General features: G+C 45.8%; 1 protein-coding gene across 1 annotated transcript in view; it reads right to left on the bottom strand.

Annotated features, from left to right (window-relative positions):
* DNAJC3 (DnaJ heat shock protein family (Hsp40) member C3) overlaps positions 1-14,315 on the bottom strand; it is a 92,935-nt gene that overhangs the window by 16,787 nt on the left and 61,833 nt on the right. The window contains exons 7-9 of the mRNA XM_068267929.1: positions 12,762-12,881; positions 6,810-6,915; positions 4,066-4,186 (exon numbers count right to left, since the gene is read on the bottom strand). Of these exons, the coding sequence (XP_068124030.1) occupies positions 4,066-4,186; positions 6,810-6,915; positions 12,762-12,881 (347 nt within the window). The remainder of the gene's footprint in view (positions 1-4,065; positions 4,187-6,809; positions 6,916-12,761; positions 12,882-14,315) is intronic.

The raw sequence follows: 14,315 nt of genomic DNA, 5'->3' as shown, positions 1-14,315 counted from the left end.
CTGTCTTCTGCCGCTCTTCTATTAACTGCATCTACGCTGTCAGAGCATGATGTCACGCGCACACACACCACGCCAGCAGAGTGTATGTGGCTAATAGAAGAGCAGCGGAAGACAGTTAGGCATCGTGACACAGGACAGGTAATGTATAAATGTACATTTACAGCACATTCACACATTAGGGGAACAGTGGCGAGGCGGCAGATGCGGCGGGCTCGGCCGATTCCCGAGAGATTTCATGCTGAAATTGTTCAGGAATTGGCCAGCCGACAGATGTCTCTCTGATCACATTCAATCAGAGTGAGATTTGTCTCTTGGTCGAATCTGCCCATCATCACTAGGTCTATGGCTACCTTTAGTGCACACACTGTCACACTGAATAAGCTGGTTAGTGTAAAAACAGACATAAAATAAGAAAAAAAAAGTTGTAAACACCAATAAAACATATGCTAATCTTATTTATGCAGTGCCTCTAGAAGCTGCAGCAGAAATAATCCTAGCAGCACCTGGGTAATAAGTCAGAATCTGAGAGGTTATTTCTGAGGAATATTGCAAATAGGACATAAATCTTTGCTTATCCTGACTTGCATCCAATCCCTGAAAGAAGGCGGCCTGCTGGGTGATGCTGAACTAGGCCTGCTAATATACACATCTGATGTGATATGTTGACAGGAACATGACGCCTACATCAGCCACTGCTATTGTGATTGCGAGCCATTTATGAGGAACTTATTTTACTGGCTGATAATCTTAATAAGTGAGCTCTCACTTCTTATCATCTGCCAGGGTAAACAACATACACTACAGCACGCTTATTTGGAAACACAACATACTAATATATTCTACACGGCTCGCATACAAGCGGAAGAAAAAGGCTGAAAGCCAAATAAAGATCCATTATGCTCAAATACGATTTGGCATTATGCACACAAATCCCCAAGAGTAAGCCAGTCACAATTTTCCTAACGAGAATCAATCAGCTTAAAATTCAAATGTCAATACGACATCTTTCAAATTAGCATATCTAGCAGGCTGTGTGATTTAACCTTTTCGTACAACATCAAGGATCAGGTCCCTGGTGAGACACTGGGACACGGCAACTCTTTCATAGCGCCGCCACACAGTACACTCTGATTAAAAGGGCTTCTACAGGGGGCTTGTTAACGGGAATGTTCCCATATAATCCTCAGACACGCAAAAGGTATTCCATGTGTTTACATCTCCCCTAACACCTCTTATGATTTCAAATGAATGAACAAGAAAGGCACATCTGTCACCATTACACTTATGACGTGACAAAGCTGCCTAATAGGTCACTTGAGAGTTTTCTTATCTCCCAGGAAGGTCTTTAATGTCCGGCACATTTTACCAGGATGATCGTATTTTCATTGTGTCCATAGTGACGCCAACAACTATTATAGGTCTGCCTCTGCACATCAGTGGGGGCAAGTGAAATAAAAGTAGGCAAATAGAAGAAAAACACTAAAACCAACAACGCAGAAACCAGGAAAGAAACAAAAGGCAATAGACCTCATTCCAAGTGCGTGCCCTGCAGAATGCTGGTCTATAAAAGATGAAGTCCATTAAAGTACCCAATACTAAACATCAAGGGAAAAAAACGTGGGCAAGGGTTCATTGTACAGCACCACAGAATGTGTTGGTGCTTTATAAATCAATAATAATAATAATGAGGAAAGTGGGATTTATAGTGTCGCAGACAACTAGTTGTGCTCATCTTACAGAATCTCAGAGAATTCATCTTTCAGAACACTATACTTTTTTTGTATAACTAATACAGTAAAACCCCCATTATCCGTCACCAACGGGGATTGGCTGATGCCAGATAAGCATACTTTCTGGTTGCTTGAGAGTCAATGTTAAAAATAGGACTAGCTAAAAAAACAGTACTAAACCTCACACTGGTCAATTTGGGGGCAGCGCTGCCATCTCCTCTTGTACAAAAATGTAAGTCTATTTATGGCTAGCTGCATTCATGTGTATCAGTTTGCATTCAACTTTGTCTAGTTTTAGAGTTTAGTGCATGGTTTGCATCCATTTTGAATTTAAGGTTTGTTTTTAAGTCTCTGGGGGGCGTTGCACATCATTTCAGTAATCATTTCAGTTGCAGCCTGAATAGGAGTACTGCCAATTCCTTTGTCGTTCTTTAGAAAATGTGTTGATCATTTTATGGCCAGCTTCCCCAGGTTTACACTAGGTTTAATTGTTAGAGGTTAGGTCTCTCCCATGAAAACCCCTCAACGTGGTGGAAGAGTCTAGTACTGAGCAATCTGGGCACAAACTGGTTATTGGAAGCTAACCTCCTCCATTTGCTGTATTGAATGCAAGTTGTGTAATCTGCCCGTGTTTTGGGTTCTGCACATCTATGCAGCTAGTCAATTCGGGTGCAGCCTGCATTTGAAAGCGCTGCTATCTCCTGCTTTTGTACGAAAATGTTAGTCTACTTATGGCTAGCTGCATTCATGTATATCAGTTTGCATTCAATGTTATCTAGTAGGCTACAACTGAAGTGATGTGCAAAGCTTAGTGCGTAGTTTGCATCCGGTTTGAATTCAAGGTTTGTATTTAAGTCTCTGGGGGGCGTTGCACACCTCTGTTAGTAATCATTTCAGTTGCAGCCTGAATAGAAGCACTGCTAATTCCTTCATAACCATAAACTCTGTATCCCAGAGCCCAGCCAATGCCTACATTATACCCCCCCCCCCCTCCCCCTCCCCACCCCGACTTGTAGCTGCAGCACCCGTTATTTTATCAGGCACCTCTGGCACCCAGATTTCCAGTTATAGCCGTAAATTGTGGCTATTAACATGGGCACTTATGACGGGATCCAATCTTCTCTGGTACCCAGATTGCCTGACTTGGGTTTTTACCTCTGTCTGCATTTCAGGATGCTGGGTGCGGTGCGTGCATTTTCAGGTGCAATGGGTTAGTATTGTTTGTTCGAGATCTCTGCAGAGAAGCAAAACTCCTATTTGGGATCATCTGTGTTTAAGGCACTGGTTTTTTTTTATTATCACTGACTTTGTTTCAGGTCGCAATGTGCATGTGTTTGGAATGCAACGGCTTAACCTTCTGAGGATCGGCAGCGTAATCCCCCCTTAAGGACCAGAGCATTTTTACATGGGGGGCACGTTTAGATAGCCAGGCAGCGGTATCCCCAGTATAGATAGCTAGGCATGAATGTCCCCAGTATACATAGATGTCCCCTGTATAGCCAGCAGCCATTGCTCACCTACCAAGCTTCAACAACGAGCAGCTTTACCCCCCCCCCCCTCCGCTCTGCCAGACCTCTCTGCTCACACTGCCCCTAAGCTCTGTGTCTCTGCTTGATGACGTCATCAAGCCGGGACCCGACAAAGCCAGAGGGAGCAAGGATGCCAGGCAGAGCAAAGGGGAGTGACGATCGCTGGGGGGACGTCAGGAAGGTGAGCCTGGTCCTCTTCTTCCCCTCCTACCGCCGCTGCACAATAGTGATCACTACGATTGGCTGGTGATCGTAGTGACCACGTGATCAGGAGCCAATCGCCATGGCTCCTGATCACTGAGGGGAGAGGGGTTATATGACAGCTTAATCTCCCCTCAGGTGCGCACGATTGCGGCGGGAACGGACAATCCTATGCCGCATCAGGCTTAGGCAGCCACAAGTGTGGCATAGGATTTACTATATGTGGTCCTCAGGAGGTTAATAGTGATATGGGTTAACTATTCCCAGACTAAAAAAAAAAAACAAGTCAGCAAAAACTACACAAGAGCCTATGCCAGGATTTATTAAAGACTAATATAATTACAAGGAGTGTGGACCAGAATGTATCTCTGACTTTCGGGATTAAGGCAAAGCAGATGGTTAAATCTTTCTTCAGCTCAAAATTGAGATCGGAGTTTAGAATATCATGAATTGACTCACTCCCTCTATTGAACAGTAGCCAGAGGTGCGCAGGAAGGTGCCAACATTCCTAACCACAGTTCAGACCGCCCCACCCTTGTGTTGGACAGAGAATGTTATACGTTGTAGAATAATAACCAGATAATGGCAGCATGGAGAGAACATACCTTCTTCATACTTTTCCTCTTGTATGTATGCTTCGGCCCTGTCTTTTAGAGCATTCACACTGCCGGGCTCTTTTTGTAGGAACTCAGTGCACTCTCTGATGGCATCACTGGATTGCTGATTCTAGAGAGAAGAAATGCATCATTTATATGTACACTACTTTTTGTGCAAACAATTCTGCAATCAAATATGCTCAATAACTAATAATGTATCATCACCCCGATTGTTGGGAAAGGTGGTCAGTAGGAAGCAGGTTAGCATTGAAATCTAGGTTATCAGCATCTATACAGTAGTCGCAGTAGAATATTGTACGGTGTTGGCCATGAGTAAAAGCAAGACGTTTTGAATCAGGATAAAACCATTTATTGGCTAACTTCAAGGACAACTGTAGTGAGAGGGATATGGAGGCTGCAATATTTATTTATTTTTTAAACAATACCAGTTTCCTGGCAGCCCTGCTGGTCTATTTGACCGCAATAGTGTCTGAATCACACCAGAAACAAGCATGCGGCTAATCCTGTCAGATCTGTCAATGTCAGAAACACCTGATCTGCAGCATGCTTGTTCAGGGTCTATGGCTATAAGTATTAGAGGCAGAGGATCAGCAGGACAGCCAGGCAACTGGTATTGTTTAAAAGAAAATAAACAAGGCAGGTTCCATATCCCTCTGGTTACAGTTGTCCTTTAAAGTGGTCTAAAAGTCAGCATTTCTACTTTGCCCTAAAAGATTCCTCACAGCTTGAAAGCTACTATCACAGAATTTTTTTTTAAGCAGAACATTATGGAAATGGTTAAACAAAGCACTTTGTCCTGCTATCCAGCTTCAAATCTGCATCCAAACTGGAGAGAACGGTATCTTTGTTTGCATTCCAATGTTGATACATGTGTGTAAACACCGTGTAACAAGTGAAAAGGAGCTCTCTGTGAAGCTCTCTGTGCTCCAAGCACACAAACAGCTCAGAACAACTAAATTAGACGATGTTAATATATAATAAAAAGCAATTTGAATAAAATGCAATGGCAGGTTTCAGGGCAAGATAAACTACTTTGGAAACTTGTAATTTGTAAACGGACAATATTACTTATGCACAAAAGCAAATATGATAACTGTATGAGTAATAAGGAGTAGGAAAACACATTTTTATTGAATGTTATGTCAGAGTTTCAGACCACTTTAAAATGTTAATAAGCTTTCAGCTACTCGGGCCTCCTTCAGACTCAAATCCTGTATGCTGAAAAGATGTTAGAGAAGGCAACTATATACACGCAACATTAAAAGGGGATACATAGACTTTTTGCATCTATACATAATACAATGACATTTTATGCTAAAATAGCTCTCTGTTAAAGCAACTGTGCCATGCAACTTGCAACAATGCGAGGCCGGATTGGCATGTGCACATTACGGATGTGATCATCTTTAGAAGTACTCAAGGGGGCAAGTGCTTGTGAAGGCTTCCCGAAGACTACTAAAGTGCCAGCAGGTTGAGAAAGTGTAATGGGGTGGTGCAGGGATGAGATAGTATCCAGAGCTTTGCCTCTTTAGGTTTTCTGTAAGCTACAGTCAAAATGAAGTCTGACTGGACAGAAACAATCATTCAGAGCTCTGGAGTTTTAACCCTTATATTGATAAAAAGAAGAAAAGGATTGCAGCCTAGTTCTGTGTAGGCTTGGCACTGTGCATACACATTTAACTCAGTTCGCATGTCAGCTCAGATGCCCTTAAAGGATACCCGAAGTGACAGGAAGGGACTACAGTGTGACCCTCACTGATAAGAAATTCCCTTTTTTATTTCTTTCTTGCTATCAGAAGCCATTTTCTGCCAGGAAAGTGTTTTATAGTTGGAATTTCTTATCAGTGAGGGTCACACTGTAGTCACTTCCTGTCTGAGTCAGGACTGAGTCAGCCACTTCCATACCTGATATTTAACTCTTTCGGACAGAGAAAGAAGAAAAAGAACACAGCATAGTTATTTGTGTGCTGTGCCTTTAAAAGCTTTCCACTGCAGCTTCAAAAGTACTTAGGCCCATTTACCCCAAGGCTCCTTTCACGAGGGCAACTGATAGGCGGTGCATTCATAGCTCGTCTCTGCTCTTGTAGCTCTACTGAGTCGATAGGTTGCTTCAAGCATATGGTATGGGCTGTGCGGTTGAATGCATTCCATGCGTGAACGTCTGAGAGGGAGGTAACCTCTCACTAGACGTTACATGTGGCAGTTTTCTAGCTGCACATTGTGATGTGTAGTTACAAATGCTGCCATCCAGTTGCACTATACAGCAACCGAATGGTGCTTGCTCCTCAGCAGGTCGGTAGCCATGTGAAAAGGGCCTAAAAGCAGGGCAGAGCAGTGCCCACTGCATTGCAAAAACATTTCCACACCACTGCCAGAGTTCCCCCCTTAATATAAATAATATAGCTTCACCTACACTGCCCATAGTGTGATGTAGCTCCATGCAAAAATTGCTTTAAATCAACTAAAAATATTTATTTAGCAGTGAATCCATCAATAATATGGATTTGTGGATGAGGTAGACTGGAGGCTTTTCTCCTCTTCAGAAAAGTTAGAATAAAAATGTTTTGTTAAAATGTAAAACATCAGGTTAAACATTTTGTGACTTACGAAAATATACTCAGTATATACTATTATTATAGTTATTATGATTTAACCTTGCGATGAACAGATTATGTTACCTTGAAATGAATTTGGGAAGATCAATAGCTACAGAAATGAACCTGGGCACTTACTTTTGCGTAACAGTGACATTTGCGCTCCTGGACTAGAGCCGTGTAGTATGGAACATTTGGTTCAGTTTTCACCACTGCTTCGTACTTGCCGACAGCATCCTCATACCTGCAAATTAAATCCTTTGTGATTAAATAGTGGCAATGACAAACAACTGCAAAATGGTAAATTAAAATACTGTCAATCTACAACATTTTGCACAACTATTAATGGAATAGAGAGTGAATGGAGAGGTTAGGAGCAGCACAGTGCATGATATTCTTTTCTTTTTCTATTTTTAAATGTAAAATGCTTATACTTGAGTGCGCTTAACCACTTGCCGACCGCGCACTCATAACGCGCGTCGGCAAAGTGGCAGCTGCAGGACCAGCGACGCAGTTCTGCGTCGCCGGCTGCAGGCTAATTAATCAGGAAGCAGCCGCTCGCGCGAGCGGCTGCTTCCTGTCAATTCACGGCGGGGGGCTCCGTGAATAGCCTGCGGGCCGCCGATCGCGGCTCGCAGGCTAAGTGTACATTTGTACAACGCTGCTAACAGTAGCAGCGTTGTACCAGATCAGCAATCCCCGGCCAATCAGCGGCCGGGGATCGCTGTCACATGGCAGGCAGGAGCCTGTTAGAGGCTGCACAGGACAGATCCGTTCCTGTGCAGCCTCGGATCTCCGGGGAAGGGAGGGAGGAGAGGGAGGGGGGGGGAATTTCTCAGCGGAGGGGGGCTTTGAGGTGCCCCTCCCCCCCCCCCCCGCAACACCCAGGCAGGCAGGAGCGATCAGACCCCCCCAGCATATCATCCCCCTAGTGGGGAAAAAAGGGGGGCGATCTGGTCGCTCTGCCTGGTGTTTGATCTGTGCTGGGGGCTGCACAGCCCACCCAGCACAGATCAGCTAAAACAGCGCTGGTCCTTAAGGGGGGGGTAAAGGCTGGGTCATCAAGTGGTTAAAATAAACTACAAACAAGTTCAAGTCTTCAGAAGCTGTAGCCACCTCCACCTGTGTCACCTTGGTTCGCCCCCATATCAGCAGCTGCATCCTGATAGGTAGTTGGTACGTTTTAAGTTACAGTTATTGTCGTATAATTGTGCAGTATATTTCATTTTCAATATAAACACCGATTCTTTAAATACTTGTTCCAAACGAATCAGACCAAAGGTGTGTACAAATGCACAATAACTGCTGCCCGTAGGGATTGGGACTTGTTTGTGGCTATCATTTAAAGCAGGGGTCTCAAAGTCAATTTACCTGGGGGGCCGCAGGAGGCAAAGTCAGGATGAGGCCGGGCCGCATAAGGCATTTCACAACCGCGGCGCATCGCCGCCTCTGCCCGCCGCTCTCACTCTTCCTTCACAGAGAGGGGCGGGGAGAGGCGGCGATCCGTGCGGCGATTGACGTCAGGAGGGGCAGAGCTGAAGCTGAAAGCTCTGCCCCTTCCAGGAAATGCCGGCGGCTTGCCCCCCGTGCGATTTGGGGGCTCTGCAGCCCTCGTTTAGCGGCGGGGATGCGGCGGATTACTTGGGAGCACTGAAGCGAACTATAAGGAAGCTTTTGCCGGCGAGGGCCACAAATTATTGCATCGAGGGCCGCAAATGGCCCGCGGGCCGCGAGTTTGAGACCCCTGATTTAAAGATCTGGCATATACCATATTTTTTCAGAAGACATACTTTTTCATCCCCAAAATTGTGGGGAAAAGTGCGCCTTGTATTCCAAAGCCGCTAAACACGCAATCCTCTTCTGTCGCTGCCTTCCGCCACTGCTGTACAGCTTCCAGTCCTCCATTCCTCGCTGCACGTGATGCGTGAACCCAGCGATGCACGTGCCAGGGAACCACAACAGGAAGTATGGAGCACCAGTGAGGAGCACTGGTACTGTATAGTATCCAGGGAAGGCAGCAGCTGCAGTATACATCGAGCGCTACAAAAGGGGATCGTGTTTATAGAGGCTGGAGCAAGGGGTAGAGGCGGCATGATCAGATTAGAAGTGTCTGTGCCCCTGTAGTGTAGTCTGTAGTGTATTTCAGCAAGGCTTGGTGTACAAAGGCGCCAGAGTAGAATAAAAATGTTTAAAAACTGTCTAAAAGAGGGGGATGTTCAGGTGGACTTACCTCCCTCAAAAATATAGAAGTAAATTGAGTCACAATATATCAATACAAAAAACGTTTTATTTAACTCCACTTAGTGCAACGCGTTTCGCAGGTGTGGTCCTGCTTCTTCAGGCAAACAGGAGTATAACTCAATGGGTCTAGATCAGGCATGGGCAAACTCGGCCCTCCAGCTGTTACGGAACTACAAGTCCCACAATGCATTTGCCTTTATGAGTCATGACTGTGGCTGTCAGACTCCTGCAATGCATTGTGGGACTTGTAGTCCCGTAACAGCTGGAGGGCCAAGTTTGCCCATGCCTGGTCTAGATGCAGAAGTGAGCGCCTCTGTCTCAGAGGTGTTCTTTGTTCTTCCAAGCATAGTCTGTAGTGTAGTTTAACTGGTAGGGCAGCAGCGATAAGTGTAGTGTAGTGTAACTTAGCTCGTGGGTGCAGTAGGGGTTAGTGTAGTGTAGCTTAGCGCGTGGGTGCAGCAGGGGTTAGTGTAGTGTAGCTTAGCTGGTGGGGCAGCAGGGATTAGTGTAGTGTAGCTTAGCTGGTGGGGCAGCAGGGATTAGTGTAGTGTAGCTTAGCTGGTGGGGCAGCAGGGATTAGTGTAGTGTAGCTGGAAACAGTTCGGGTGGGGTCCATAAGACACCCCTACACTATACATGCACCAGGTTTAGTATTTTTTTTCCCTCTAAAGCTGAGTTTTAAAGGGAACCAGAGATGAACGTTATACACACAAAATATATATACATCAATAGCTTTTCATGAGGAAATTATTTTACCACTATTTTCGCCGCTCTGGTGTACCTTAGTACATTTTTACATTTTTCCCCCGGGATAAATCAAAGATGGCCGCTGGCTCATACCCTTCTTCTTCCGGGTCATGAGCAGCTCTAAATGTTAATCTCTAGGCTTGCTGCGCTTCTGTGCTGCTCAGCGCACAAGCCTAGTGTGGAGGAGGCAGGCGCAGTGTTGAAAGACCTAATGCGGTGACGTCATCCTCCCACTGCAGTCTAGCCCAACCTGGATTTCCCCCGACCTGGGCTGGAAGGAGACTCGGCAGACTCAGCAGCAGCGGAAGCACGGAGGAATCAGCAGGGCAGTCGGCAAACTCAGCAGCAGCGGAAGCACGGAGGAATCAGCAGGGCAGTCGGCAAACTCAGCAGCAGAGGCAGCACGGAGGAATCAGCAGGGCAGTCGGCAAACTCAGCAGCGGCGGCGGCAGCACGGAGGAACCCTCCGTGATGCTGTGTATGCAAAGCAGGAAGGCAGGAGGGGGAGGGCTTGAAATGACTTCACACAGCAGACGGACTCAGCTAATCTGATTCCAGGTCAAACTAAAGGCCCATACACACATCGGATTTTCGTGGACGGGTCGTTTGAATGTCCCGTCGTTCAGCCGTTCGCCCGCTAAATCGGGCATGTGTACAGACTGTCGTTCGCGTGATAAGACTAAGTTTAAGTGATCCGCCCGGCGAACGACAGTCTGTACACACGCCCGATTTAGCGGGCGAACGACGGGACGTTCAAACGACCCGTCGTTCACGAAAATCCGACGTGTGTCAGTCGGGCTTTGTTGTCACAGCTGATAGCAGAGTAATTAAGCAGATAAGAAAGAAACTAAAAGCATGGTATAGGGTTTACGGTCATGTTCTCATTGATTTTTATGATAAAAACATGAGGGTGCTTCGTCTCTGGTTCTCTTTAAAGTCCAATGCATCTTATAGTCCGTAAAATATGGTATTTGTTACAATAAAATGACAAGTGGAATGTGACAGACTGGTCATTTATCTACCATACACAGAAATGTTATATAGTCACTATGGAGAATGCCGTATATAGTTATATGGGGCTAAAATCTGTTTATACAGTAGTATCTCTTTATAATATCTCCATGGGACCTTGCCATGTAGTTAACTAAATCAGGTTTTGTCATACATTAGATTATTCATACAAGCATGGCCGGGACATAGAGACAGTTTACCAGAGACTTACTAGATTAGAGTTTATAATAACGAGATTCTACTGTACATTGTTACTTCTTTCTCAACTGCACTGCTCCTCTGCCTATAAGATCCCATCTATCACAGAAGTGGATGGCCACATTACCACTGTATGCCAGCGTCCATCCCAGAGACAGATGCAGCACCTGTACTGATGAGACTCCGCATCCAAATCTCCCTGTCATGCCACCATGCAGCAATGAGGATTCAGATGTGGTCTGCTAAAAATTGCAGCAGGTTCAATTTTTTTCTCATGCTTGTAAATAGGAAACAGCCTATTCATTTCAACAGGCTGTCATTCTGCTTTTGAATTTGTGTGTGGTAAAAAGAAGGAATTGCAGCCAGTGAAAATAGGGTCAAACAGCAATGCAGATCACGTGTTCTGATTGGCTCTGATTTTCCTGACCTGCATATTCATGGCACGTGAACGACTCAGAAAGGATTATACAGCCAGAAGATCTGTCTCACAGCAAGGCAATTACAGGAAGTCACCAACAGTGGCTGCCTCCATATTTCTCACATGACAGGTTTACTTTAAAGGGACTCGGAGCACCTCTCATGGGCATGCCTTTAACCACTAAACGACCAGCTAACGCCGATAGGCGGCGCCTGGTCGTTTGTGGTTTTGCATGGAAACGGCCGCTCATTCGAGCGGCCTTTCCATGCCAGTTCACGGAGGGTGTCTCCGTGAACAGTGTGCGAGCCGCTCATCGCGGCTCGCACGCGTAATGTAAACACGCGGTGAAGTAATCCCCGCTGTTTACATCAATACGGCGCTGCTGAGATCAGCTCAGATTGGCCGGGGATCGCCGTCATTTGATAGGCTGAAGCCTATCCTACATGGCGCAGGACGGATATCCGTCCTGCGCAGCCCAATGAGGTAGAGGTAGGGAGGGAGAGGATGGGAGCGCAGAAAACGCTGCGGAGGGGGGCTTTGAAACACCCCCCCCCCCACACACACACTCGGCCACACGGAGCGGCGGCGATCAGACCCCCCCAGCAGGTCAAAGAAGGGGGGGGGGGAGGGGGAAGTCTGATCGCCCTGCCTTGCACACGATCTGCGCTGCGGGCTGGAGAGCCCACGCAGCGCAGATCTGACAGAACAGCCCCGGTCCTTAAGTGGTTAAGCCAGACGACTTCCAACAAAGTCATACTATGACCCCTCTGGAGGAGCCTCTTGCAATGGCCATGTGTGTCACTTCCTCTTCCTACTTCATTCAGTGTTGCACTTCTCTAACAGAGAAGACAGGGGTGACCCGGAAGTTATAACATAGCCAAGATGGCAGCCACAATTTTTAAATTGAACGAAAACTATTTGGTTTAGAATGGCGATTCAGGAGGAGAGCACAAGCTACAGAAAAGGTATGCATCTTTAAGTACTTTGCAGTACTGGTCAGAGTCTTAAAAGCATGCCCATGAGAGGTGCTCCGAGTCCCTTTAAAGCCGCATTTTCACGCGTAGATGCGGCCGTGATGTTCCTTATCAATCGAGCCGCTGATGCGGCTCGATTGATAAGATCCGACAGGATGGATCTTGCTTCCGCCGATTCCCTGCTCGCTCCCCGCGATAGGACAATGGCAGGGAATCGAGCAAAAGATAAGTGGCGCCGGCGGGGAATCGAATGCGGCGGACGCGGAAGAGGCGATCCGGCGGCTAATCGAGCCGCCGGATCGCTGCCTCATCTACCCGTGTAGATGAGGCTTAAACCGTCAGGATTATCAGCAGGAATGAAAAGGAACAATCTTCGTATCAGTAGATCAGTTATTTATAACTGTGATCAGCCTTCATACGTTCAGTAATTGAAGTAAAGTAATGTGAATTCCTTCTGAGCATTCAGTCCCATTATTCTGATTTAATACTGTAAGGTCCTACCTTCCTTGTTGTATGAGCTCCTCTGCACTTTGTATCTGTTTGTTTAGCTTCTTCACTTGTTTGTAGTGTGCGAAGCAGTCTTTGTGATCCGGATCAAGCTTCAAACACTCCCGAATTTCACTAGAATGGACATGGGCAAAATAGGGAAATGATATTATTCTTTGGAAGCAACTTTAGCAATTGTATTACATCTTAACCAAATAACTAAACGGAGATGCAACTTTGTCTAAATGGTAATGCACATTTATATACCAAGTCTCCAATTCATTCTTACTTTATTTGCTTATGTTTAACAAAAAGTAAAACTAGTTTGAACAGAAAAAAAACCCCTCTGTAAATACAATATGGAACTGCAAACTTAAGACCCTGTAGTGGGTGAATACTTCCCCGTCTGGCAGTAAACATGTAGAGTACACAGCCTTATTACAGCAGCAGCCCTGGCTGTTCTCACAAACCAGACTCTGTAGATCTCTAGTGATTGTCTATTTGTTTGCTTTGTATGAAAGCTCAGTAATGTCCATTGCTGACCCCGTCATACCTTTGCCCACCTTGGCATGACCATCCCGTCTGAGAAGAGAATGGGTGTTAGGAGTGAACAAGGAGAGGAAGGGACAATGCACAGAGGTGTGTAGATCCAGCATGGACATACCTCTAGGCTTATCTTAGATAGCTTTGTTTCAGGTCAGTAGGATGCCAGGGTTTAAATCCTGGATGGAGCCAGTACAAAGCCAGTAAGGTGTCCTCGCACTGTTGTGTACAAGTGGCTGCAGCTCTCTAGTGCTTTAAGTCCAACAGGAGACTGCCTTTGTACTACCTGACCCTGCCATCACATTTGCCTCTCTTGCCTTTTTCCCTGCTATGCTCTATAGCTGCCACTCTGACTCCATTCCCTTCCTCTGCCAAACACATAAAAAGAAAATCCAAGGAGACAGCTCACCTGGGCAGAGTAGAAGTAATCAGCCCCCCCCCCCCCCCCCCCCCCCACACACACACACACACACACACACACACACACACACACACACACACACACACACACACACACACACACATACACACACACACACACACACATACACACACACACATACACACACATACACACACACACACACGTTCGGAAACTGGGAACTTAGGGTTGAGTATCAGTAAGGGCTTAAAGCAGACATGAACTCAAAACTTCCTCTCTGCTCTAAAAGATACGCAACAGCATAATAACCTTTAAAGAAATGCATTTCTTTGTTACAGCTGATACAAATCCTAAAACAAATCTCCAGTGTTTCTACTTCCTTCTTCCATAGAAGCAGACATATTGGTAACATCCTGTGCTTTCAAATGAGCTTACCTGCCATGGCAGTCAGCTGACACAGGGAGAGATCAAATTACAATTTGTGATTAGACACAGATGATGGTGAATTAGACAGGCTAAACTCTCTTAATACATACAGGGTGCATTTCTATATTTTCCCTCTGCTCTGTGCAAGAGTTCAGGTCCACTTTAATGCCGAGGGGATGACGCAAGAGATGAGAATGAGGCATTAGGAAGGTATTCTG

The sequence above is a fragment of the Hyperolius riggenbachi genome, chromosome 2, assembly GCF_040937935.1.
Source record: "Hyperolius riggenbachi isolate aHypRig1 chromosome 2, aHypRig1.pri, whole genome shotgun sequence".
Lineage (NCBI taxonomy): Eukaryota > Metazoa > Chordata > Amphibia > Anura > Hyperoliidae > Hyperolius > Hyperolius riggenbachi.
The sequence above is the reverse complement of the archived record's forward strand: the minus strand, read 5'-3'. Positions and strand labels throughout refer to the sequence as shown.